This window comes from Dermochelys coriacea, chromosome 26 (genome assembly GCF_009764565.3).
Source record: "Dermochelys coriacea isolate rDerCor1 chromosome 26, rDerCor1.pri.v4, whole genome shotgun sequence".
Classification (NCBI taxonomy): domain Eukaryota; kingdom Metazoa; phylum Chordata; order Testudines; family Dermochelyidae; genus Dermochelys; species Dermochelys coriacea.
This window is the reverse complement of record NC_050093.1, coordinates 14243333-14270592: the sequence shown is the minus strand read 5'-3', so window position 1 is coordinate 14270592 and position 27260 is coordinate 14243333. Positions and strand designations below refer to the sequence as shown.

At 50.4% G+C, this 27260-nt stretch overlaps 1 protein-coding gene and 1 long non-coding RNA gene across 2 annotated transcripts in view; one reads left to right on the top strand and one right to left on the bottom strand.

Annotated features, from left to right (window-relative positions):
• Positions 1-26908, top strand: part of NUDCD3 (NudC domain containing 3) — a 56547-nt gene extending 29639 nt beyond the window's left edge. The window contains exons 3-6 of the mRNA XM_038384866.2: positions 3919-4051; positions 11976-12119; positions 24644-24832; positions 26341-26908. Coding sequence (XP_038240794.1) covers positions 3919-4051; positions 11976-12119; positions 24644-24832; positions 26341-26451 — 577 coding nt within the window. The 3' untranslated portion in view covers positions 26452-26908. The remainder of the gene's footprint in view (positions 1-3918; positions 4052-11975; positions 12120-24643; positions 24833-26340) is intronic.
• On the bottom strand, positions 1141-2443 carry LOC122457539. The gene is made up of 2 exons (XR_006277103.1): positions 1386-2443; positions 1141-1186 (listed from the first exon to the last, which is right to left on the bottom strand). It is a non-coding gene; the product is annotated as an uncharacterized LOC122457539 (long non-coding RNA).
• Positions 26909-27260: the final 352 nt, after the last annotated feature.

Below are 27260 nucleotides of genomic sequence, written 5' to 3'. Positions count from 1 at the left end.
TACTTTTTTTAACCCCCTTCCCCAGGCTGTCTTTATACTTCAGAGGGCCAAATGCGATTCCTGCCCTTTATAAAAAAGCATTGAGAATGGAGGAATTTATTTGGGTGATGCAAAGCCTGACTCTGGATATGGGGGATAACCCCACAGGTTGGTGACTTATTACAAAAGGGATTTGTTTGATTAATAACCACTGCTGTTTTCAGTAACCCTTATGCAGCACACTAGATCTCTTCCCTCATGAGTGGGTGAGAAACGTGGGTGTCTCTATATATCTGAGATACTTCTATAGCCACCCGTTGACATAGTATCTGAGCCCCTCATGATCTTCAATGCAGATGGAGACCTGAGGTCCAGAGAGGCTAAGTGACTTGCCCACGGTTGTACAGGAAGTCTGTGGCAGAGCAGAGGAATTGAACCTGGCTCTCCAACAGCCCAAGCTAGCATCCTAACCACCTGACCATCCTTCCTCTCCCCATGAAGCATGTGAGGGTGTGGTGTAACCATAAAGTGCTTTTTCAGACAGTTCTGTTGAGGCATTCTGCTTGCATGGCAACATGACAGTTCAGAGTCACGTCTGTAGCAGTAGCTGCTGCTGACACCAGGACCCTGAGTTGGAACTGATTTTTATTTTATTCAAGCTGTGCAGGTATCTGAAGTGATCACGTGGCTTGGAAATCATTAGCCAGTTTGCCCTCCCGAGATGACTCTGCGGTCGTGGGCGAGGGTGTTGTGGGGCGTCTGAAATCTTCCCCTGCGCGTTCATTTTCTATTTGTCCCCCAGTGCTTTTGGTTCCTGAAATCTGTGGGTGGTTTTGGAAGCTGGCAGCTAGAACCAACCAGCAAGAACGCTGGTTCTCTGCTGCCATGCCAACCCCGTCTCCATGGAAACGGAGGCCCAATGGGCGAACACCAGGCAAATCAAACTTTGTCAAAGTGTTTCAATACCCTCCTTAAATCTCTGCTCTGGTCCATTTCCACAGGGACAGGACATAGCAGCTAACAGCTGAGCTTGCAGAGCTCAGACCCTTCAGCTGCCGTCTTGTGCGTCTGGTGCTCTCATTTGTTAATTTCAGCAAGCGGTTTCAAAATCACCTACAAAAAAAAGTGCTTTAATAAGGCTGGTGAAATCTTATTTTTTTGCCCCTTTAACTATTTAAAAAAAACAAAATCTTAATTTAATTAAAGTCTGTCTCTTATAAAAAGAAAAGGAGTACTTGTGGCACTTCAGAGACTAACGAATTTATTTGAGCACACTGAATGCATCCGATGAAGTGAGCTGTAGCTCACGAAAGCTTATGCTCAAATAAATTTGTTAGTCTCTAAGGTGCCACAAGTACTCCTGTTCTTTTTGAGAATACAGACTAACACGGCTGCTACTCTGAAACCTGTGTCTCTTTTATATAATCTTCAGCATGCAGTTCTGCTGGAAGCCACCCACACTTGGTTGGTTGAAGGCCTAGCAGTGCGTGGGTGTGTGCATGGGGGATAGGTCCCTTGGGTGGGCCGTCTTGTGGGCCCGTTACATTACCTGTTACATAACTCAATGCAGCCCGTATTTATATTAATCAGTATTGAAGACTAGTTACATGTCAAAACATTTTAAAATAACTCAGACTTTTGTTAGCGCTGCAGCTATGTTTAGAAACGATTTAAAAAAAAAAACTTCTGTGAGATTAAAATGAAAGCGATTTTATTCTGACAGTGATTTACAGGGACGTTTACAAGTTAGGAATCACATTTCCAGCTGGAAATTCTATGGATTACTGTTATAAATACCCAGTAAGATTCCTATAGCTATGAAAACAATTGGGTTTTTTTCGTTAGTGTGTTCCCCTTATGCACTGGCAACTGGTTTGCGAGGAGTTACTTTCGCTGTTTTGTTGATCAGTTACGCATCCTGTCTTATGCATGAGCTGATCTCACCGCTGTGTGGCCAGTCCAATGCTGCTCTGCTTTTGACTGGGGTCGAGGGCTTGTCTGCATACATATTGTGCCCCTCAGACGTTGCAAAAGGGTGTTTACCTGTAATAACAGCTGCAAAACTGAAACAGAGAAGTCGGCCAACAGGCCTGTGCCCAGAGAGGAAGGAGAGGGTGCGTTCAAGCATATTTGGTGCTGCCACTCTTCCCTGCTGGATAGACCCTTGCAAATATCACAGGGGAGCAGAAAACACCTTTTGCAAATCAACATTTTATAAAGGAATTTAGGTAAATAATTGTTTCCACAATGTTTAAAAGGGGCTCATCAGAATCTTGAATTGTTTAAATTGTCAGTGGGAATTTTTTAAATGTGCCAGTATCCATTTAGACAGGTAATGCTGAGCTACAGGTCCCAAAATGCTCCTCTAATGCACCAGTTCTTAAAAAAATCACCACACAACAAAGTTGTTAGATCAAACTGTGACAACTCTTCAAGCATCTTACTAGGCAAATCCTGCAGTCGTCTGTTAGAAACCCATCAGAGTCAAGGCAGTTAATGTTTGTTTCCTAAACACGAATTTCCTCATATGGCAGTTAGCTTTGGGGTTGTTGAGGTTTTTTTTAAGGTGAATGCAAAAGAAAAATAAGACCTGACTGTAGTCCAGTTTCTGATGCTGAAGCTCCTGTCTGTCTAACCCAGGCGCGGAGGTGGGTGGAGGGGGGGCGGGAAATCAGGTAGCAAAAAACCCAGATTCTATTAACTTTAAAAATCCTCTTTCTCCCTCTGTGGAATTCTCCTTCTGATACTTCCTGGCTTAGCAAAATGATCTTAGAATGCAAAGCCGCAAATACCAGCTGCCTTTTTTGCAATCTATGGCATTCATTATGTCGGATTGAAGCATTCTGGGATATCTTCACTGAGCCCAGGGATACCAAGAAACAATGTTAAAAAGTTAGTCAAAGCTGGTGCATGGCGTCTCTGCACTGGATTCTGGGAGGGTTTCCCTCATTCTTCACTTTTATTTTGCAGTTCCCCTTTGAGTAACAGAGGAGAAATGTTTAAAGGGGCAAGACTGTCATCAAGTTTTGGGGGAGGGATTTTAACTGTAGCCTCCATCAGCCATGCATTGGCTATAGCCCACCTTCTCTTTCCAGCTGTCATCATACTGCCCAATCTACTTCCTTCTCGCCAGCTACCTCTGTGAGCACCTCTCTCTGGTCTGGCCAAGGCAGGCAGGTAGGCTGTATGGTGGCTTCTTCTGTACCACTCCGTCAAGTGGTGGCAGGTCAGGAAGGCTATGCTAAAGGACAGCAGCATGTGTCCACCATTGTGGTGTCTCCCTTGTCGCTGGATTCATCCAGTTCGGCACCTTTTAAGTAGCAAAAGAAAATCTGAATATTCCTTAGAAAACCCCAGTTTGCCTCCGTTCACCAGTTCCTCTCTCCTCATCGGGTTGTCATGTTCCCACGTGTGCTGAGGTCACTGGGTCAGGCTAGACATGCCTTGGCAGGTAATAGTCTTTGTCTGGAGGCTGCTTGGAGGTTGGAGACAGAGGGGCTCAGCACGCCTGGATGCAACTGCATGCTGATCCCTTTGCACATTTACAGTCATTCCTCCCTAGGCTGGCCATGGGCGTTTCTGACACAAACGCAGGTATTAGAGCTATTGAGTCTACCTGGGCCATTAATAAGCAGAAAACTGGCAAGGCAGGTGACACCCCTCTCTCTGTACAAGGGGTCCTGGGGCTGGGGAAGGACCTGTAGGAGCCTGGAGCTGTTTCAAACCTGTTCCTTTAGCAGGTATCCCCAGCAAAGAGAGATCCCAGGGCGTGGGCAGCAGAGTGCCTGTCAAGTCGCTCTTCTGTGCTCCTTGCTCTGCCTCCAGGTAGCCGATTACAGGCACGGCACCCTCCATCTGCCTCGCCCAGCATGTCCTGGTGTTTCCCGCTCTCCGCGTGCCGAGCCACTTGACACCTAGCATCTCGCTCTTTCCCCTCAGGAGGCAGGAGCAGTTCCAGACCAACCCTGACAGTTACAATGGAGCCGTGCGAGAGAACTACACCTGGTCTCAAGACTACAGCGACCTGGAGATTAAAGTGCCAGTGCCCAAGCACATCGAGAAGGGCAGGCAGGTAATGAGCGCCCGTGCTATCAGCCAGCGACAAGCTCCCCCTCAGCGCCCCAGCCTGCCTGTGTGTAGCAGCTCTAACTGCCTGCAAAGTGATGCTGAACAGTAATGGAGCAGGTGTGCACATGCTAGGGGTGCCCCAAACTTGCCTGATTCCCTTTCAGTGCCATACCCCTGCAGACCCCAGGCGCAGCCTCAGCTTTCCTGGAGGAATACATGACATATTTCCTCTTTCTTCTCCACTCCTCCTCGCTTGAAACCCAGATGCTGCCTCTGAGTGACTCTTCCCTGGCAGGCTACATTATATACACACACACTGAAACCCAGACCTTGCCTCCAAGTAGAGGCTTCCTAAGGAGAGATGGTATCCAAACTGGTGTAAGCAAAGGCCAGGTTGTCCCGCATGAGGTCCCTGTTCCTCTCAGGCTGCCCTGTGGCTCACTGCTCTGTAGCTTTATTTTGTGCTGCTGTAAGAGAGCTGCCTGCAGGGTGGATTCAAACAAGTGCAGCTCATGTGACTACAGCTGAGGCATGCGGCAGAGTGGCCTGCTTCATTTCACCCCAGGCTGTTTTCCTCGGACTCACACGGGTTTTATTGAATGAGGCAGATCCTTTTGACCATCCGAGCCCTCTCCCCTGCTCAGTTAGCACGTGTGGGAAAGCCCGGCCTTTTTGAATTTGAGTTGATCTGACAACATGGTCAGGTGGGTGGATGGAGGTTATTTTATTTTTTTTTTCCTGGCAGAGACCCATTGGTGAGTGACTCTTCTATTAGCTTGTACCTGCAGGAAAATCTACAGGTAGCTGGAGCAGCCCTTCCTCCTCCACGTTTCCTGCACTCTTTTCTCTCCCGCTGCCCTATAAGCATCTCATTGCTGGGCTGGACGGTGGGTTTGGGGTAGCCAATGTAAATCACACCCCTCTTCGGTTTGTTCCCACTCTGTGGTCTGATTGGTGGGGGCGGGTTTGGGGAGGGGTACGCAGACTGGTTGTTCAAGCCAGAGGCTTATTTTTACTTTCCGTTGTCCTAGAAGCCTTTAAAGAGGCCCCCACTGACTTTGTATTTTTCCATTTGGGAAATACGTTTTTTTTTTTTTTCCTTCCCCTTTGTTTTCAGGGCAGCTGAAATGAGCACAGTCGGTTTTGTTCACCAACTTCAACCTACATAGCTCTGTATCCAAAATAGCTTTGTTTGTGCATCAGCATAATTGACAGTGGCAGCACAGACCTAGGGAGAACGTAGTTAACTGCTGCTGCGGGGCCAGCAGGGGGCACCCAAGACACCATTTTTCTACAGGGTCTATAAAATGAATCAGAACCATTTCTTGCTAGGTCTGGGAAAACAAAACCTGCTTCTACCTTGTTTTGCAGTGAGGGGCTTTTCCTCTTTGGGAACAGCCTTCAGGCTGGTGAAGTTCTGGGCCAGGCTTGAAAGCACAGTGCTGTTTGCATACAGTGCCACCAGCTTGAAGGAGCGGCGTCCTCGCATGGGCGGTCCTGAACTCTGGTACTGCATGGGTGCACTGCAGAGCCACCCTTCATTCTGATGGTGCTGGATCCTCCAACCCCCTTTTGCATCGTGAGCTGAAGGCCACTGGCAGCTAGAGAGGGGACAGGAGAGAGAGAGAGAGGAAAGGGTTAGTGTTCACCCTGCTTAGAAGAAAGAGGGGCATAAATAAAACTCTGGCTTGTCGTTCTTTTCTTTTTCTTTTTCCCGCCTTTCCTTTTAATGAACATCCCAGCATGACCTTGGGGGTGATCCTGCTGTCCCTGGCAGCAGAGTTTAATGTAGTCACTTAATGTTATTTTTTAGCTCAGTTTACATTACTTCTCCTTTCCCTGCATGCAAATACATTTGCCAGATGTCAGCCCGATTCCACTGCAGAGACTAATCTTGGTAATCAGGAAATTGAACTGGATTAAAGATGGTCTATCTCTCCCAGAGCTGGTTGGCTAGATTGTGATCAGGAAAGCCCAACACAACCTGCTCACAGATGCTCCCGTCTTGTGCCATGTTCTTTTCAGATCTCATAAACTAAGCAGGATCAAGGTGAATGGGAGACCACCTAGGATCTGTAGGCATGGTGTTGGTGGCTTGTTAGGGGTGGTCTTCCCTGTGAACTAGTTCTGAGTCAATTCCCCAGCACGATGCAGGAGGTGCTGTGTGGCTGAAGGTGCTGTCCTTCAAATGAGATGTAAAATTGAGCTCCCGATGACTGGTGTTCCTTAACGTTCCCAAGGCATTTATTGCAAGGGTCAAGGTGTAAGCCCCCACGTCCTGTCCAGATTCCACCTCCTTCTCTTCCTCTCCAAACACCCCTGCAGTTTCAACTGGATTTGAGATGTCTTTATTTATTGTCCTGCACAATTGTGTAGTGATGCTGCATGCTGTTAAACAGCTGGCCTGGCCCCACTGCAGAAGTGTCTGCATTTCAGTGGTGGGTCAAGTATCTCTGTTTTCGCCCTCATCTACCCCACGGAGGGGTTGAATCTTAATGAATGTTTCCAAGTGCTCTGTCACTTTCGGAAGAGGATATAGATTATGCCATTTGGTGCTGGATGGAGTTGCTCGTGCAGCTTGCTCTATAAGCTTTCCCACAGCGCCCTGCAGAGGTTTAAATGGGAGGCAGGAGTTCTTGGCAAGGCAAGGCAGCATGTGTGTGAACACAGGCATGGCCCTCTGCTGCAAGAAGGGGTGTCCTGGGGATAGGCATGGAAACTCTCAGGTTCAGTCCTTTCCTCCTCAGGAGCCTCACAATGTAAAAGCAGCATTTTGCATTTCAAGAAGGGGTTGGCTGGGGGAGGGAAACAGGAAGTGACACCATTTGTGTCTTCTCATCCAGTCCTGGTCCCGCAGCACAGAAATGGCAGATCTTCCTAACCTGCAGCACCGCCACATTCTCTGATGTGGGCAAAGGCCCTGGGAGCTTTGGAGTGAGGCCACCAGTCTGCGAGCTGTGTGGCTGTGAGCTAAGCTGTGGCTGACCCCAGCTGTTCAGAGGTGACAGTAACATCTGACTCATCAGTCGTGGGTTTCTAGCATGCACTTCCCTTGTCAGTAGCAGGAGGTGCCATGAACGCTGTAGCGAAGCAGTTCACGCACATGGTAATGTCACCCCCTCTTCCAGTGTCATGGAAGCAACAACACAGCTAAGGTTGCAGCTGAGTTTTCATTGAAACCAGATCTTGACCCGCTCTAAAAATCTCAAAAATGTCCGTATCTACGTCAAAAATGGTGGGCTAGGTCGGGGGTCAAAGTAGACATTTTCTACCAAATTTGAAAGTAAATGGACATAGAATTTGTGAATGACGACATCTTGCAAACTGGAAGTGTTCACCCATGTTCTACAAATAAGCTTATTCTTTTGCTACCTTGCAGCAAAAAAGCCCAAGTAAAGTGAGATTAAAATGCACTTACACACTGAGCTTCCTTGGCTGCGAACTAGTGCCCAGCACCAAAGATGATTTAAAATCTCATTTTAAACATGATTAACTTTTGATTTAGGACGGTTGCTATGGCATTTTGGCTCAGGCAAGCTTAAATGTAGCTGTCCCTGGACTGTCCCTGGAGGAGCAGCAGCAGGAGACTGGGAGAGTAAAGGTTCCTCTCTCTCATCTTGAACTCTGATTGCTTGTAGGCCCCCCCATCACATCGTATGAGTGCCTCCCCAGAACTTGAACATAGAAATAACGACAATCTTTCTTCCTTCCCAGCCTGTAGGAGAATTAGCTGGATTAGTTTATAGGTTTTTTGTTTGCTTGCTTGGTGTGGATGTGTGTGGGTGTATTTGTGTGCGAAGAAATTATTGGAGCTGAAAGCGACATGGAAGAGCTGAATTCTGAACTCGGCAAGGCCCACAGTCGTTCTGCTCTCTTGTGGAAGTTAGTGCAGCTCCTGTGAAAGTTCTGTCTCCCGCACCCTTGGGTCCCATCTTTCGTGACTCCAGTGGAATGGAGTTGTCGTGGGAAGTTGTGGTGGTGGGGGGAGAGGCAGTTAGGGTAATCTCATGGGGGACTTTGAGCATTAGGGACAGAGACCTTGAATCGCTCTCTATATTTAATGGGGCGCAACTGCAGAGAGCAGAGCCATGAGGTGATGAGATCACGGTGACCTGAATTGCTAAGCAGATTGGTTGCTATGTTGTGTGTTTGTTGGAGCTTCCTCAGGGCATGTGGCGTCATTCTGGATATGAATTGCAATCATCAAGCCTAGAAGTCTCCAAATGCATGAGTCATTGTGGCCAAGAGTGTGTGTGTTTGGATGGAGCCCGATCAACTGGCCCATCGCAGGTGCAGGTGGGGCATTTCTGCAGCTCCTTGGACATCCGTTAGCCCAGAGGAGCTAAAAAGGGCCCAGAGGCTCCAGGCCAGCTTAACAATCTGAAGGGCTGATGCACTCAGCAGTGGGGGATCTTAAAACCACAACTTCTTCCCACCAACATTGCTTCAGTCTTGCTTGGCTGCAGTTTAGCCCACTGCTCTGAATCCAGGAGCCGGTTTTGGCTAAGCATTGAAATAGCTGGGAGGTGGGGCTGCAAGCCCTTCAGGAATGTAATCATGTATTTCTTTTCCATCAAGGTGGCCTCCCTGGTAGCTATCACCTCTGCCCAGAAGGCATCAGACTCTAGGGCCTGATCTACTGAGGAACGCTACTGCACGTTCCGCAGCGGTGGAGTGATTCTTTGAACGACTTGGGCTGTATCTCAAAAATTAACTCATTGAACCTAGAAAATTGTTCTCCCTGTTTTGTCCAAAGCCATCTTGCCCAAGAGATCAGCTGGTCTAGAGCCCTCAAGATCTACATCCACTGCACACAGGAGTCCCAAGTTCAATGCTCTATTTATTCTTTACCACCTGGGATCTAAAAGGAAAAAGTATCAAAATCTGCTATTTCAAGATGGTTAAAATGGTGCATCCATGAGGCCTACAAGTCAGAGAGTCTCTGTCCAGCAACCAGCATCAAAGCCTACTCTCTGAGAGCGGTAGCAGCCTCTGATGTATCTCATTAAGCCTCAGCAGGTGCTGCCTTTGGTAGGAGGGCATGCCACATTGTGACGTCCCAGGAGTAGAGAAGGAATTTAAACCCCTGTAGTTCTGTTTGATCTGAACCCTCCCTGAAGGTGTACTGCTATAAAAATCCCATTCGTTAAAGGATCTGTGGGACTAGTAGAAAAGGAAAACTTATTCTGATTTATTGAAAATTTCCTTTCTCTGCATTCCAAGATCTACAGATCCGACACTCCCTTGTTTAGAGTGTTTCTTTGGCTTGTTTGGCTCATTGATTAGTTCATGATGGTATACTCTGCTGTTGGAACTCGGGTCGTTGCTAGTGCGTATAAGCTTGTTCAGAAATGTCAGTCCACCTTATTCCGTGCTATGGAAACAGTCTCAACTTGTGCGTTCTTTGGTGTGGTTGGCCAAACCCTCCCATATCAGTGACTGACAGGTCTGGTTTTGACTGTATATATTCAGGCTGAGAGCCCATTGGTTAATGGATCTGAACTGGGAGAGAGGAAATTTTCAATAAATGTTCCTATTCTGGGAGCCTAATTGTGTTGTATCAGGGTCTCTCTTGTCTTTATCCCAGGAGTGCTTATAGATCCAGAGCTCCTGCAATGAAACAGTAAGTCACGTCCATCCGGGGAATCCTGGTACCATATCACTTAACAGATCAGCTTGGAACGCCTCTCCATCTGCTCTGGGTCTCTCCACAATCTCAGCAAACTCTCCCCCGAGCTGTACGCTGCCCTATAGTCTCTAATAGGTGTCATTTCAAATACGAGAAGCCATGCTCCATTGACTTTATTAAAAATAATACTCCTTTCCTGGCATGCTCACCACCTCCTGGCATCTTCCTGAGTCTGATTTTCTTTGAAATGTTGCTGTAAACTTCTCAGGTCCTGGGCACACTTATCCTGGCCTTGTTACTGCCCAGTGTCTCGTTGTTCCTAAGAGGTCACTTGGGGAAGTACCTCCAGCCTCAAGTGGCTTCTCTTTTAGCCACCTCATACTAAAGGGATTGCAGGCTTGTTTAAGGATTCATTTGTTTGCTGAACTGTGGCTAAATCACTGACCTCCCCTTTGGAGGCTGCTGGCTTATTCTGGGCCATGCTGTGGCAGCAGTACCCTGCAGCACTAATTCTGCTTAGAAGCTGCCTGTGGTTAATCCTCTGATGGTCCTGTCTTCCCTCAACTCTGAGAGTTACGAATGAAAGGGGCCAGGCTAAAACCCTCTGTCCACAGAGCAGCAGCCAGGCTCTCTTCACAACCCTCTTCCAAAAGGCCTTTGGCCTGCCTTGGAGGGGTCCGTCTCCAGGGATGAAATAGGAAGCTGGCTCCATGGAGAGGCCTCTCTGAGGGGCTATGTGGGATGTGGATTCCCTGAGCTCTGTTCACAAAGGCCCACAAACATCTGTCAGATAGAAATTTGCTTCCAATCATGTCTGTCCTGGGCTGGATCGAACCAGGAGACTTGGTGCCGTTACCAGTCCCCTAAGCCATCCAGTTCTCCCACCCCTTCTCCTTTGTTCCTGAATTTCCCTTTGGGCTCCTCTCAATGGGCCTTTTGTTTGATTTAGAGACTCCACTCAGCTCACACTTGGGTATTTTAGATACAGCCCTCTTGCACGGTCCGGGTTGAAGAGTATTTAAGCTTAGTGGCTCTTGCTTTCTCTGTTTCCCCCTCTATTGTGTGCACTGGGTGTTCTCAGCTCCTCTCCAGGTCTCCAAGAGACCTGTCAGAAGTGGCTCATTTTTTGGTTTTATCTCTGTGGCATCTATCAAATGCAATTGTGGTGCAGTCCCTGACTGGAGCAGCTTCAGTCTGTCCTCTGCCCGCACTGAGTCACTAGAAATCACCTAGATAATGGATAATGTAGTAACATTTCAGATGAGAACTGCAGAGCAGAATCTGGGGGAACTCTGGGAGAGTGTGCAGGCAAATCTAGTGGTAACTCCCTTGCCTCAGTGCTAAGGCAGTGTTTGAAAGATGGGACAGTTCCCTTTCCTGAATATGTTAGTGCATCCTTTGTTGTTTTCGAGGGAGAGCAGGGCTCCCCCAGATCCCTTTCTTCAGTGACTGCAGCTTGAGGCTGCGGAAGAAAGAACAGATGGTCTCTTTTGAGACTGAAAGTAACACCACTCCATGAACCAAGCCAGCAGTTACCTCCACCTCCTTTGGGAAGAAGCATGTCCCCTCCACAGCAGGTCGGATCAGGGTCTCCCATATGGCAGCATTGCTGCTGTGTGAGGGACCTGGCCTCATTCCTGTAGAGGGCATGCCAGGAATAAAACCTTTCTTGACTTTGCCGTCAGCACTGTCTCCTTGCTTCCATTTCCTGCTCTGTCCTAATCTGTGCTGTAGCAGGGGCAGCATGCCATAGGCATGTTCTGCCCCCACCCCCGTGACCCACATGCTCTCCAAGCCTTACCACAGATGCAGCAGGAGGCCATAGGACCAACCCAAGATCATAATTTTCATGCTGTTCTTTGGGTTGATTCTGAAATCTCCAGCAGTTGCAGGTGCCAAGCTGTCTCCCTCCCAAACCCAGCAAGTACGCTTTGTCTTTAGCACGAGAGTGAAGAATTCAGGGAGAGAGAGACACTTCAACCCTGTGGAATCCTTCGCAGAACAGAAATCCCCTCCTCATTCCCCTGTTCTCAAAGCTGGTGAGGCATGCACTCTAACTGCGGCAATAGCAAAGGGCACACGAAGAAGTCCCCAGTAGAGTAAATGACTGCATTTACATGGTTTTCCATCTCCCTCAAGCTGTGGCAGGATTCCCTGCCTCCCTGCTATATAAAGATCTGATTGCTTTCCTCTCATCCCCAATGAGTGCACTCAACCCCCCCCTTCCTCACCCCACCAAACATGGGGGAGAAAGCAAGAGGGAATGGCCCTTTTGATTTCCTTGTCTCTCTGCTTCCAGGTGTCGGTGAATCTCAGCAGCAGCTCAATTCGTGTGGCCGTGCTGGAGGGGAGCAGCCAGCGTGTCCTCATGGAAGGGAGACTCACCCACAAGATCAACACGGAGAGTTCCCTTTGGAGTCTGGAACCAGGGAAGTGCATCTTGGTAAGAGCTGCCTCTTTTGGGCACCCCCTTCTCGCAATCACTCAGCGGGAGAGCAGGAGCACACGCATGTTGGCTTTGTGTCCTTGCCCTTTGACCAAGAAGCAGCAATCTGCGAAGCCAGGGTGGTAGAAGCCTTTGCCAAATCAAGGGGCCTCACTTGGCTCTACCAACTAAATGCTAAATTGATCCCTTGCTTCCCTCTGCAAATGACTCTCATTTCCACTCCCCACCACATCCCTTCACTGGCTGCATGTCTCTTCCTACAGCAAGTTCGAACTCCCCACCCCTCTGCCCTGGCTTCTGCTGTCTCTCCTTTCTTGCCCCTGAGCTCTGCTCACTCTGCTCACCTTGTTGGGTGCATCTCTCCTTTCCTGTGCCTGGAACCCCATCCCTCCTCGTTCTCCTCCTTCAGATCCCTCCTTGAATCCTGCTGGCTCTCCCCTTTGCTGTCTACTCCTGTCTTGCCCTACCACAGCTACCACTTAAACACGTGTGCATGATCCAACAGCTCTGTAATGTGCATCACGTGATTCCTTTCAACCCTCCCCTCTCTCTGTCTCTCCCCCGTCCTGTCCTGTGTCATCTTATTTAGACTAGAAGTTCTTTGAGGCAGGGACCGTGTCTCTCCCCTGCCTTAACCTCTGACATGCCAAGCACAGTTGTGGCATTATGCTGATACTTATTAGAGATGAGCATTGGTTGGCACAAGTGATGGGAGCCGTAGTCCCTGCTAATCCGGGTGCTCTGAGCTCCTCCCCTTTATTTCTAGAGTGTTAACTGGGCAATTCTGCAGACTTAACCAACTGGCAGCTGATTAAAAGGAGAACTTCACATTGTTGTCACATTTCCAGTGCGTACCAGCAGTCAGTGCCCAAACGTCACCACGGTGGCCTCAACTGTCTTGCTTCCCAGCCTGCAGCAGCCTTGTCCAGAAGAGGATCCCCAGGGCCCTGCCCACATGGCAGTTTTGTCAGCCCTGTCTTGCTTAGGCTTTTATCTGGCTGCCCATGGCTGTAATATCTGGGCACCTTCCACATAAAATCCATAGAAATAACCAAGTGCCTAGTGGATTTCATGGAGTCTCTGGCATGTCTCCTTCTGGGGTCAAAACTCTGCTTGGGGGAGGGGTTTGCACTGGTTTGTTTACACTTTATTAATTTCCTCATTTTTGATTGGTTAGGGCTTAGGAGAGGAGGGAGGGTTGAGGGTGGGGGGCTGGGGTCAGGAGGGGGCATAGGGGCTGGAGAGGGGGGTTGGGGTAGGGCGCTTAGGGGCAGGGGAGCCAGTGTTGAGTGTCCTTCATACTGTTTCTGATATAGTTTGTAGGACTGGTTCTTGCAGACTGTTCTGGTGCTAGTGACTTCGCTGGCAGTGCTAGCTTGTGTGGAGTGACCAGAATTTTCCTTTTCAATGGCCGTTGACCATTGTTAGCCCAGGGAGAGCCTAGGGTGGAGTGGGTGTAAATGCCCATTTAAAAAAATTGCTTTCCCACCGCTGATCTTGATCCAGCAGAAGTTGTGGTGTGGGTGGGATGTTATTGGCCCTCTCTGCCCAAGGTGAAAAAGCTGCTCAGTGAAGCCTGGATGGGGACACTTGGAGCAGCTAGTATCAGTGCCCTACTTCTGCATGCACCAGCTGTCTCCAATACTGACTGGCTGCAGCGCCTGGGGTGTAATCATTGGCTCAGGGCCAGCTGACTGAGGGAGGTCTCCCATGGCTTCTCCTCATCATGGATGGGAATCAACAAGTGTTGCAGCCACATCTGTCCAGCTGGTCCTTCTAAGTCCCCCCTGCTATGTAGTGGAAATTAGTCAAAAAAGCCCCGATGCCAGTCATGGTGCTGTTCCAATGTCCCACTGCTGTGAAGTGCCCTCAGTGTGAACCATCCTCGCACACGTGCTGAGCCATTACAAGGATAAATGAAGGAACTGGCCACTTCTTGCCATTGATGTCCTCGCATCCAGTGAGTCTTTAGACCCTAGGCTTCTAGAAGAGAGCAGGCCAGGTTGCATTGAAGGTGTAGGAATAAGATGGAAGAAGGGTCTGTGGCCACTCCTAGGCTCAGACTCTGGCACAGAGGGGGCTGCATAGGGAAGGAGTATCCCAGAGTTATAAAGAAATCTGTATGAAGGGACCATGTCGTTGTAGTTAATCCTGTTGTTCAAGTGGTAGCAAGTGGCAATGTTAAATCTTTCTGCAAGGAGAGCAAGTGACCTTCCTTTGGGCCCGGCTGTTCTCCTCTCTGGGAGGAAATGTACAACAAAGTGGCTCTGACATCAGGAATAGCAGATGATGATGCACAAATGGACAAAAAGCCCCTTTTTTGAGTTTCTGCATAGCTTCCTGCAATCTGGGGGAGAGGATTATTGGTGCTCCATTGCACCACCAGATTTTGGGTCACTAGAGGGATACCTCCCTGCCCAACGAGGTAATGGAAAATGGTAAGCAGCCAGTTGGAAGGCTGAGGAGACACCTCAGTACCGTGACATACACTAGGGACAGCACTGTTGCTGATGGTGTTACGCGGAAGGCCCTCTGAGACTACGGTGATGGGCAGCTGTATAAAACCCTATGATAGGTAGTGCTAGGAAAACTGGAAATATAACCAAAGAATTGTATAACTCTTGGATGGCCTCTGTGAGAGAGAACCCTATCTTCTAACCTGTCATGTCTTTGGAGAAGGTTAAACTAGCAGATAACAGCGATGTAATTTACTTCGATTTTCCAAAAAAGGTTTTAATAAGGTCCCTACTAGATGAATAAGGAAAACAAATAAGAAACAAAGACATTCTGTAGGAGCTTTGCAGATTGTGCAAAGGTTAGTCATGGGAGTTCCCAGGTCAGTAAGGGGACTTGTGTGTGTTAAATAACAGTGATTTGGAGAAGGAAGGGGACAGCAAGGTGGTGAAGTAAGATCAAGGGCCTTCTCCAGCTCCTTTTGGAGTCGAAGAGAGTCTTTCGTTGTCTTGAACAAGCTGGTTCAGGCCATATGTGAGTGAAAACGATGGAGGATTGTAAGAATCTCCAGCTGTTTTCTAACATATTGATGGTGGGAGTGTGGGGTTCACGGCAAAAAGGCGGGAGATGAAATTACACTTGAAGGTAATTGGAGGCTAGTGAGTAATTCTCAAGCAGGACTGTCTCGTTTGCTGCTCACAGAATAGACACGAGTGGTTTGCTGGGTCCTCGGATTCGTTCATTGTTTGCAGTTCAGCCATTTGTTAATGAATTGATGCAACTCTTGCTTGCACTCGGCTCCCTGTGAGCATTTGGTGCGTGAGCTGTACAGGTTAGGTAAACCGCCTGGTATTGTTTCTGGATTGCAATTGGTTGAGCACACAAGCTTGTCCTTCTGCAGCACTTGCCCATTTAAAAGACGGTGGTGGTGAATTCACGGCATCGCACGCTGAAGTTTTATTTCCCACAGATGTTCGTGCTGGCCAAACTCAGTCTGTTACAGCCGCGCTCACAGGAAGCGAGAGCAGCCAAAGCAAACTCGTAACATGTCAAGTGACCCTTTGTGGGGATCTTCGCAGTGTTCCCCCAGCTGGCGCATTGGCAGCAATAGTCCAACCTTCTCCTCAGCGCTGCTTTGTGGGCTCATTGTGGGGAAAGGGTTAGGAGTTACTGAGCTCAGCGACACGCGATTGCCTGCTGCACAGAAAACAAACAGGTGCACGGCATGCTGTCTGAGGTGAGCACGCATCAGTGGAGCCCCACACACAGAGCTGGTTCTGTGCGCCCTCAGGCTCACAGCAGCCATTTCCCTCTTGCAGACATTGGGAGCAGGGACAAGATTGATATGAAAGGTGGCTTCAAGTTGTTGTAGCCAGGTTGGTCCCAGGCTATTAGAGACAAGGTGGGTGAGCTCAAAAGCTCGTGTCTCTCACCAGCAGCAGTTGGTCCAATAAAAGATCTGATCTCTCCCACTCTGTCTCTCAGGTGGCTTCTAGTGTCTCAGCCGTTCTAGCCAGACCATAACTGAGGCTAGGGCCATCTGCCTATTCAGGGTGGTGATGTCTGCTCCGCTCCCAGCGGTCTGGCTGCACTGAGTGGGTCAGTCTACTGTTCAGACTGATTTCTTTTTAGGTGAAATCCTGAAATATCTTAGTTTGAGGGATTTTGTCTCTCTCTTGTGCAGGCTCCCTTTATCTTCCACAATCCCATCTCCCTGCAGCCTCAGTTTTCCAGGCTGTAGGTACGTACTTTCCCTTAGCCCATGGACCCTGCCATGCCCCTCTCATGGTGCGCCAGGTAAGTATATAAGCAAAGGGTTGCAGTGCTCCCCATGCCCTGCATCTCTTTGATTACATAGGGTGTCCCCTCGTCTGCTTCTCCAGCTCCCTTTTCTGTACCTTCTAGCTCCCTGCTGCCTGTTCCTAATCTCACTTCCAGCTTCCTCACCCCATCCTGCACCATGTCTCCACCTTACCCTACTCTTCTTATTCAACATTTCTTTTCCCTATTTTCTCCTGCTTATTAGTAAATACAGACAGGGCTAATGGGGTTAATTTCCCTTGTAATCCATCCATCCCATCCTATACAGCTCCCTGTTTCACTGTCCTATAGTCCACTGTCCTATAATCACTGCCACAGTCCACCTGTTTAACCATTTCATCCTCCTGTTTCTTATGTTGGTTCCCTCTGCATTTATCCTCCTCAATGCTCCCTTTATCCTTCTCCGCCTAAAAGGAGCATCACTGCAGTGTCTTGTTTAATTATATCCAGATTGCAGGTGATCGGACTAAAGATCAATGTATTTTCCATCCTCTTCTCCAGCATGTTTGTGAAACCCATTAGAGTCCTGGTCCAGCAAAGGAAGAAATCCAATGGCTGTAATTTCCCAACCTAATTCTCTACCTCTTACCATTTCCTGGCGCCTCTTAGTGCTTGGATGATAGCTGGACCAGTGCTCTACAAACACCTAAGCTCAATTTTTATAGTCTCTCCAGCTTTGCGATCCTAGCTAGCTTGCATCTTTCTAGTTTCTCTGTGTCTGTCATGTGACACTGTGTGAAGTGCCTTTGCAAACTCCTGGTCCTGTGTGTAATCTCCTCTGCGTTCCCCTTCTCCATAACACCAGTTAGCTTGTCAAAGAGTGAGATTAAAATAGATTTGCATGAGCTGTTTTTAGAAACCTGTGCTCGGTGTTGTGCACAACACATCCCCTCCCGCCCCGTCCCCAAATGTTTGCTAGCCAGGCTGTTTGAATTTATTACAGAGTCCTGCCTAGAAGAGCTATGAAAGCACTTGTCTGCATAGCACCCAGGGTTAATAATTGGTCTCCACTTCCCTAGATCTCCTCTGATCCTGTATCAAAAATTGCCCCGACACCTCTCTTGCCTTCCATGGCAGTTGGCAACAACTCCAAGTTAATTCCTTTAAAGTCCTGAGTAGCTTTCATGGGAGTCTGCTGATTTTTTAAGCAGGCTCCCCACCCTCCAGATATTCCCTCACTTACTCTTGAACAATTCTGCTGCTTCTCTCGTTTGGCTGTTCACCTCCTTCTGTGCTACCTGATTGCTCATTACTGACATTCTTCTCTAGCTGGAACTGAGGTGAAGTTGGCATTTAGTACTTCAGCCCTGTAATTTGTTCCCCTTCATACCTTGTTCTCTCCCTCCCCCTGGGATGTTATTTTTAAAAAGTCTTTTGCTTCCTCCCTCCTGTTCATATCCCAACATAGCAGATCTTGCAGGATCTGGACCACTGCGACAAACTAACCAAGAGTGGGGCCCAGTCAATACTTGATGGTAAACCTCCCACCTACGGTAAACCCTCTGGTTCTTGGGATAGTGGGTGCTGACCCCAGTGCCCCTGGGAGAGGCGCTCTGCTGCAGGGACTGGTGCAAGGAAGTGGTGCTCTGCCCTCCTGAGCTGACATCAACTCGTGTCCCTTCACGGGGCAGTGGGCTGGTGTGCTGTCTTTCGGCTGAGACAGACAGAATCCACAATAAGCATCAAGCTTCTCAGAGTCATGTTTTGCCCTCCTCGGTGCTTTGCTCCCTTCAATCAGTTTCTTATTCCTCTGTCCAAGGCCTCATTCTTATCTCATCTCCAGTCTCGTCCCGTCATCCGTCCCCCATGCTTGGAACCTCTTCCCTCACCCAGCCTGACCAGGCTTCCCTGCTCTGCTCCATCTGTTCAGCTTACACCTCGCTCTTCTCAGCAAGTCTCTTACCTGAATCCCTGGTGACTGGTCCCTCAGATCCTCAAAGGTGAGGTGCCTAAGTCCCCTTGAAACCAAGGGAAGTTAGGCACCTCAATACCTTTGAGGATCTGGGTCCTGGATCTGGGTCCCCGTGTCTATTGCTTTCCCTTACTTACAGTCCAGGTCCTTTCCCTGGCTGCCTCATTACTTTGTACAGCTCTGAGCACACTGTGCTGTAGCAATAATACATTGCACACCAGGAGGGGTTAACTCCTGCAGCCCCTCAATATCCGCTCTGGCAACTTCAGGACCTTAACGGGGGCAAACTTTGCAACCTTTATGGCGGCAAAATGAAGCTTCAATTTTGGAAGGTGCTGTGCTGGTTCCCTCTTATAAACCAGCCCAGCTGCTATGTTCTCCCTCCATTTCAACCACAGGTGAATGACCCTTCTATACAGCCTGAAAGGGGCTCTGGGGCCCCTCTGGTTGAAAGGCATTCTAGACACATAAAGTGCTAGCTCTACACTCAGCAGCAATCTGGCCCTCAGTCCTGCAGAAAGACCCAGGGTTTCTGGGGCCCCAAAATGCTGAATTCAGCCATCAGCTGGAAGTCCTGGAGCAGCTTCAGGGAAGTCCCATGGTCTGTTATACAGGAGTCAGACTTAGGTGGTCACAATGGTTCCTTCTGGCTAACAATCAATGCACAAAAGTTTTGATTTGCATTGAATTCAATAGGGAAACGAACAGTGCAGACAGGTCTGTATTTCTCTTTTCAATGCGATTCAGTTCTCTTATTGCTGCCCCAACTGTGGAATTGCAAAACCCATCTTTTGGGCCGTGTGTGTTGCAGTTTGCGTGGCGTTTGAGACAACAGGGTTCTTCTGTTCTTTGGGTTTTGCTGGATCTGCTGCTCTTTGACTGCTCAGTGCAATCTTAACTCAGCCCCCTCGTGTGTCTGCATTATGATAGTCTTAATACATGAGCACGTGCTCTTTTTTCCCACAGGTCCCCGCTTCATTCAGTTGACAGGATGGGACAGTGCTCAGGGAATGATTTAGGATTGTGTAGGAAGGGTACACTCCTCCCTTTGAACCCAAGGGCAAAACTCCCTCCTTTTTTTTTTTTTTTATAGTGGGACAGGATCAACCCTTAATGAATCTGTTGTCTGTGGCAGGGATGCTCAATCGGGGGTCCGCGAGCCCTTTCAAGGGGTCTGCAGGGCCCTGCGGCTGAAACCCAGAGCTCCAGCACCCCCCGCAGGGCTGAAGTCAGGAGCTGGGGCTGAAGCTGACAAGCACTGACTGGGGTGAATCCCGGAGCCTTGGAGCTCCCTGTTGGGCAGAAGCCCTGAGTCCATGGGCAGGGTTGAGAACATGGAGGGCATTTCTCTCTTCTTCCCCCCCCTCCCCCCAAACCTGCAGCACAAGAGCACAACAGTCCTGGGGTAGCTCCCCCACATCTCCTCTCCTCATCCCCTGGCCAGGTCGGAGGCGGGAAGCTGGTGCCATGGAGCAAGCAGCTGCAGCATTCCCTTGTCTCCTGCTAGTGTCCCGGGTTCAAGCTGCTCTCCAGCCCCCTTTGCTCTCACAGAGGCAGCCAGTAGGAGTTCCATGGCTAGCAGACCCCTCTGGAAACAGGGACCCCAGGGGAACCCTCCCAGCACACAGCCCCTAATACCCCTCTCCCTACACCTAAGCTACCTCCTCTCTGCACCCTGAGTACCCCCCCTGCCCGCATACAGCCCCAGCTACGCCCTCCCTGCATCTTGAGCTACTCCCTGTCTGCACACAGCCCCTTGCTACACCCCTGCCTGCATCCTAAACTGTTTTCAAACTTTTTTGAGCTAAGCCCCTCCACCTTTGAGTTATAATTTTTGGTTACCAACCCCCCAACCCAGACAGGCTGGGTGGCCTGCTTAAGTGAGTCAGGGGGTGGAGGTGACACTCCCTCTCTGCACCCCACCGTGCGGAGCTGGCTCGAGCCCCACTAGCCTCTGTCCCCCCAAAATAGAAGTCAAACGACGCCTATGCCTGAGGCCCTCCCCGCCCCCGCTTGGGCCATGGAGTTGTATAGCATGGTTGGGGGGGGCCTCAGAAAGAAAAAGGTTTAGGACCCCTGCCTCCCTTCTTGCAGAAATTGGAAGGTGTGTAGTGAGTGGAGCAGGTGACTGCAGGAATAAAGCCTGGCCTTGTGGTTTTGGCAGTTGAATGCTTCCTTGTAGAGATGAATTAATCCCTGCCTCTTCCACAGCGTTCCTATGTGATGCTGGGCAAGTCACTTACTCCCAGCTTTTCACTGCATGTCATGGCCTGTGTTCCTCATCTTCCAGGTGCCCAACTTGAGATGCTGGGGTCTGATTCACAGGAGTCCTGAGCACTCACAGCTGCAACTGAAGTCGTTGGGAGCTCTGCTTGGCACGTATGACGTGCTCTATAATGCCTACTACTTTCGTGCCATAGACACCTCAAACTGGGCACCTGTAACGAATGGACACTCTCTTGTCCTTAATCTCTCTGTGCCTCAGTTCCCCCTCTGTAAAATGGGGATAATGCCCCATGCGTGCACACAAGTGAAGTTCAGTTCATTAGTGTCTGTAGACCCTTCAGCTACTGGAGTGAGGAGCGCCATAGAAATGTCCAGGAGGAAATTAATAATTCTGCCTTCAGAGCAGGGTTTGACTCGTGTGCTGTAAATAGGGCCTGGACAATGGAGATAAAAGGAAATATTGGTTAGCTGCTCAGTAAGTGAGCATCATCTATCCTTCTGACTGAGGCAGGGGTGCTGTGGGAAAAAATAGTACTTGCGCATGTAATTAAAGATTAATCATAAAAGCTTAGGTTCTGTAGCATGGTTCTGCAGCAGATGCCATGGCCATGGACTACACCAGGCCCTGATTGCTGCTCCTAATGCAGAGATCCCTAATGGAAGGGAGAGTCCAGCTGTACCCGGCTTAGTCACCTGCAGGTTGACAAGCTTGTGGCTTACAGTTCGGCAGTCTTTCCTCTGTCTCTAAAGCCAAACTGTGCAATGACCAGGAGAAGGAATGTGCCAGTTTGGCTGGAATCACCAGTGCTATCTGTGTTGGAATATTTTCCTGGCTCCCCTTGCCCAGAGGACTTGATCCCAAAATGCTCCTGCCATCCTCTCCTCTGTTAACCGGCTTCTTTTCTTTGCTTGGGGGAAAATCTCCGTGCTTCATAACTTTAATAGGAAGTTGTAGTAAATTTTCTGCCCATATTTTCCCGCCGGAGCTGGTGAGAGTGTTGACTAAATTGTATTGTCTGACTTTATTGATGATCTTGCAGAGGTGCCAACACATACCATATATCTTCTTCACCACTGAGATTATTGTTAAAATAAAAAACACACTGGGAAAAAAACATCTTGGCTGGCCCAGCACAGTGGGCGAGAGAAATACTGATTACTAGGAGCTCCTGCCTGCATCGGATTCCCCACTCCTGCTTCCATGTTTGTCTAAATGTGTTGTTTACACACATACATTTCTCCCTCACCTGGCTCTGCTGTGTCATCCCCCCCCCCCCAGTCATGACTACAGCCCAGGACATAGCACGCTCTCACCCCTGTTCTGCTGGCTGTCGGCAGAGCCGCTGGGGCTGTGTCTGAAGTTGGTGACTGTCTTCACGTGGCGCTGTTTTCCCTTCCTGCTAGCCGTTCCTTCAGACGCATGCCTGGCCCCGTCTCCTGTCACAGAGCAGATTCTGCATCACACGTAGGGGCAGGCAGGCATTCCCACCGAGCAGGGGCGGCAGCTAAAAGCGTGTGACATTTCAGCCTCCTTCCTGCCCCCGCTCGTGCATGGGAGGGAGCTGAGGCAGGACTCTTTTCTGGGTTAGTGAAATGTGAAATCTCCACGCTGAGGGCTCTTCTCTGGGCTGCACATGAGCAGAGTCGTCAGCTGGCTCCGAGAGGGTCTGAATTTCTTAATCGAGGGGAGCGTCTGACAGGTCCCGCCGCTCTGAGCCTGTGGGCGGCTAGAGGCGATTCCTCCTCGCTCGCTCTGCGTTGCTTTCCAGCCCTGTCAACATGCAGCTGTCTTTTATCAGCACTCCAGCCTTTGCCTGACATTGGGTTTAAACAATAAGCCGTAACCCCATTGCCAGGTGGTTCTGGCCCACCTCAGGTGGGGCTGCACCGCGACGGCAGGCATTGAAGCCAAGGGCCGTTCCCAGTTGAGCAGTGGCTGTGAAACGCATGGCCTCTCGTCACGGCTGTTATGAAATGGAATCTATCCATTCAAATAAACGTCAGGGCCTGAGAATTATTGGCCTCACAGACCTGGGGATGACATCACTGCCAGCCAATCAGGAAGCTCCAGTTGTGCCCCCGAGTTCTTGAGCCATTTCTTAATTCAAGATTTGATGCGTCTGCTGGACTGGACGGCGGGCATGCTGAGCTGGCTCTCCAGAGAGACACCTGCCATGCTGAGAGTGTGGTTAGGGTGGAGACTGCTAGCCCCAGGCCTCTTTGAAGGAGATCCTATAAATGAGAATCCTGGATGTCTTGCACTGCTTGGCTGCAAAACCAGCTGGCCCTGTGGTGGGGAGGGTCGGTCGTTAAGAATTGCTATGGAAGGACAGGTTAAAAAAAACTCACCATGTGGAGTCAAGCAACCCACCAACTTGTCCAGTCATTATAACAGACTGGCATTGTGTGTGAAGGGAGACACCACTCCCCGTTAAACGGCATGTGCAAGCCAGCCCCTCCGTTCGCTTTCCTACTTGTGGGCTGGGATGCAGAGAGAATCTGGAGTGGTTAGAGTGAACCCCCCCCACCCTACAGATCTACACTGCCAAAGGCCCACATGGGTGTGGGAGCGTTACCTAATGGCTAGAACCAGGACTCTAGGGTTCTACTCCCACCGTGGTCACTAACTCAGCATGATGTTGGGTAAATCTGGTCCCCACTCTGTGCCTTAGTTCTCTTCATAAAACAGAAATACTAGTATTAAGGGTGTAGAAGGAAAAAGAGAGGAACTCGGAGTAGATCCAGTGCGGAGAACCAGAATCCTGGATTAAACAGTGTCTGAAGGAAGAGTGAATGAGGCAGAGGTCTCCCCCAACCCAGCTCTCCTGGGATATGTGGTAGTGCGGAGCATGGTAAATCTCTTTCCCTCTGTGGCCGTACATAGTGGGGGGCACACCCTGGCAGCCGTGTATGTCGAGGCAAGGCATGAGCAAGCTAGGCAAGAAATGAGGTTTCCCCACGGAGTGTCAGTGCCTGTAGGAGCAGGGGCAGCGGAGCTTGCCCAGAAGCAGCCCTATAAAAACTCCTCAACAGCATTTCACTGGTCGTGCTGGATGGCAGTCTTTGCTGGCATGGTAAGATGTCCTCCAGGGCACTGCTGCTTGCTAGCAGGGGGAACATCCCCTTCAGTGGGCATGGCTCCAGCTGGTGCAGCAACGGTTGAGCAGAAGCCACACAGTGAATAGTTGTTGATGTGGGAGAGTGTAAAGACTTGGGATGGGCACATAACTCATAACAATAGTCATCCCCCCACCCCAAATGAGTGCCCATAAAGCCTTCATCTTCCCTACATGGTGCTGAGAGTTCCCACAAGGCAATTCGACAGCAAAGAAAATGTGCACCATCTCAAAATAATATAAGCAGCTTTTCAGTACATAAATGTGGTGTTAATGGCCAGGGTGTGAATCCATTGTCCTGTGAGAACACTGGGAAGCTAGACTCTCCCCTTTCTAGTTGAATATAGTACCCATTTCGAACCCTCGGGGACCATTGTAAAATGGCAAGTATTCCCCCTCCTGAGCCTTGGGCTAATCTATCTTTGGGAGCTAAATTCAGTGTTTCGGAGGGAAAGAAGGAAATCAGGTACATGGATTGGGCTGGGTTTGGTCTGCAGCCACTGAGCCATTTGGGATGCCAGCAGTAGCCCCACGGTAGCGGGTTAGTGGGCAGGGTGCAGGTGAATGGGTCAGAGGTGGGTGATAAATGTAGTTTAGCCCGAAGATTTCCAGGGGCCGGGGCTGTTCAGAACAATAATTTAATTTTATTTCCTTGTGCATATCTGGTTGCAGCAGAACTTCTGTTGCTCTATATTTATTCCGCCCCCTTGACTGGGAGCTGCCAGCTTGTTGATTCATTGGGGTTAAAGCATGGCCAGTGAAACGCTGTTGAGCTTTTATAGGGCTACTTCTGGGCAAGCTCTGCTGCCCCTGCTCCTACAGACACTGACACTCTGTGGGGAGACCTCATTTCTTGCTTAGCTTGCTCATGCCTCGCCTAGAGCAGTGACTCCTGGACTGGGTTCCACACCGGGCCCAGGCCTGGCTGGCTGGCTACACCTTGTCTTTTGCTTGCTGGGCTGATGGTGCTTTTGGCCTGTCTTTGTCCCCAGATCAACCTGAACAAGGTGGGGGAGTACTGGTGGAGTGCCATCCTGGAGGGAGAGGAGCCGATCGACATCGATAAGATCAACAAGGAGCGTTCAATGGCCACGGTGGACGAAGAGGAGCATGCCGTGCTGGACAGACTGACCTTCGACTACCACCAGAAACTGCAGGGCAAGCCCCAGAGCCATGAGCTGGTAGGTCCTTCGCAGCTTGTGGGAAGCAGAATGTCAGCTGGCTAGGCAGATCCTTGCTGATGGCTTTATTCTGACACTGTGCCCAGGCACTAGGGGATGGCTGTGGCTGGCTGGACTGAGTAGGGACTTAGCAGCAAACGCTATCCCTCCTGCCGGCGTGACTGCTGGGAGCTGTAGACCTACCCTGGCTCCCTGAAGGGCCCCGGCTGCTCTGACCTTAATGGATCCCACTCCATGAGCCATCTCCAGGGAGCTGAGCACCACCCTCTTGCCATTTGCTGCCTGGACGTTATGTCGTGTGTGGCAATGCTGACTCCTCCATCTCACTCACTCACTCTCTCACACACACACACACTCACTCACTCTGTTGGTCCTCAGCAAGCATTGTTTTCCCCACATGCTTCTCCCACGCTCTACTGTGTAGGCGAGCCTCACTCTGTACCCTGCAAGTCACCGACTCCCGGTCCTCGCAGCCCACCTGGCATGCGTTCCATAGCCCGCAGTCCTCTGAGAACCCTGCCGGCCGTTCTGGAGAGGGCTGGTCAAGGACTGACAGCAAGAGGGGGTCTTGTCCGTCACGGCCGGGAGTGGGGGAGAGGCAGTCGCCCAGTATGCAGGTCCGAGATCATTCATTCCTAACCAGCTGAGCTGCACCCAGAAGCAAGCGGGTAACGGCCAGCCTGGCCTTTGCTGTCTGTGAGCCACAGCCCTGCGTAGAGCACGCTCCAGTAGCTGAAACAGCCAAGATTGCTGAGGGTGGCCAGGAACGGTCCGTGTCCTGCCATCTGGAGGTAAAAAGGGACATGTCACTTCTGCTGCCTTCCCCCAATACCCCGGGAGCTTTGACTCCATAGGCTGGCCAGTGGCTTTGCATCACCAGAAAGCGAAGCTGGCTTCTCCCATCGTCCCAGTGGCCCAGAACCTGCTGATAGCAAGCAGCCACCAGGGCAGAGTAGGTTCCTGGTCACTCTCCCATAGCAACAATGGCCCAGCAGGGTGGCTTTTAGCAGGAGCGGTGGGGGAGCAGCTCGGGGAGCTGTTTGAGCGCCGTCTCGCTGCCCCAGGGCAGGGCTTGGGTGCAGGTCTGTCATGTGACTCCCTCATTGCTCTGGAGCCCAGCTCAGTGGCTCTGTGAGGCAGAGACACCAAAGCAGGAAGCACCTTTCGGCTTGGTGTTGATGTGCAAAGCCCTTTGGGAAATGAGCGGGGACCTCTTGGTTCTCTGTTCTTTGGCGCAGACCCTGAGCTTAGCCACTCCCTGAGTCTGCAGGCTGCTGGGAAGGCCGGGTGTGGAGCTGACTTGAGGGGTTCCTTAAACTCATTTCTTGGAGACAGCTGAACAAGCCTGAGGGTTTTGAGGCACTTGATTGAGGTGAAGGTATGGTGGCCCCCGGCTGGGGAATGGCAGAGACCGGTGGGGCATTGAGACCAGCCTGGGTGGTGGGACCGTGTCTCCGTCAGCTGCGTATTTCCTCAGTAGACTTGACTCAAGTACGTTGCATTTTCAGAAGGTGCACGAGATGCTGAAGAAGGGCTGGGACGTAGAAGGCTCCCCGTTCCGGGGCCAGAAGTTCGACCCCGCCATGTTCAACATCTCCCCTGGGGCCGTGCAGTTTTGACGACACCCGGCGCGGAAGGGAAAATCACATCCACGCTTGGGATCATGAGGCCAAGGCCAGCGCCACTGTGTGTAGCCAGCTAGCGCAGGGGCCAAACCTGGGCTTCTCCCTCTGCCTGTTCCCACGAGTGACATCCGGCCGCCCCTTTATCCTCGCGCTGCCACCGGGGGCTGTTTGCAAACAGCCAGCCGCCAACCGGCTGGGGTGGGGGTGTGGTTTGGGGGGGCTGGGGGAGTGTGAGTGCTTCCTTCCCCCATGCCAGCTTGGTTTTGAGATGCATGTGGGGCAAGCCTAGCAAATGCAGAACTACATCCTCTGTCACCACGGCAACCAGCGGCTGCTGGTAGCATTTCCCTTTCTCTCTCGCTGGCGATGGCCCCGGTTGCTGCTGGGGGGGGGGAGGGGGGGACCCAGGCAGCTGTTGTTTTTCAGGAATAGATGATGCTTGTTGAGGTGACTTGGAAGTTTGTCTTTCTTGCTTTTGGGGAGCCCGTCCCAGCCCCCTGTGCCTGACACACACACACCCCCCCGAAATGGCATTGCTGCCCCATGGCTCTGCGGCCCCGTTTAAAAGTTGCTGATCTGTCGTTGCTGGTGGTGGCCGTGTCTAACGGGGCTGCACTGTGGTCAGACCCCAGGGCGCTGGCAGCAGGAGGGAAGAGCTGCAGCCTCAGACACTGGGTAGCGGAGATGGCACAGACTATGCCATGCTCCAAGCGCTATACACCTGCAAAGCCTGGCCCTGGGACCAAGTGTTGCACTCTGCGCCCTCACATCTATCTGCACAGTCCAGTTCTCCCTTTGGGGTT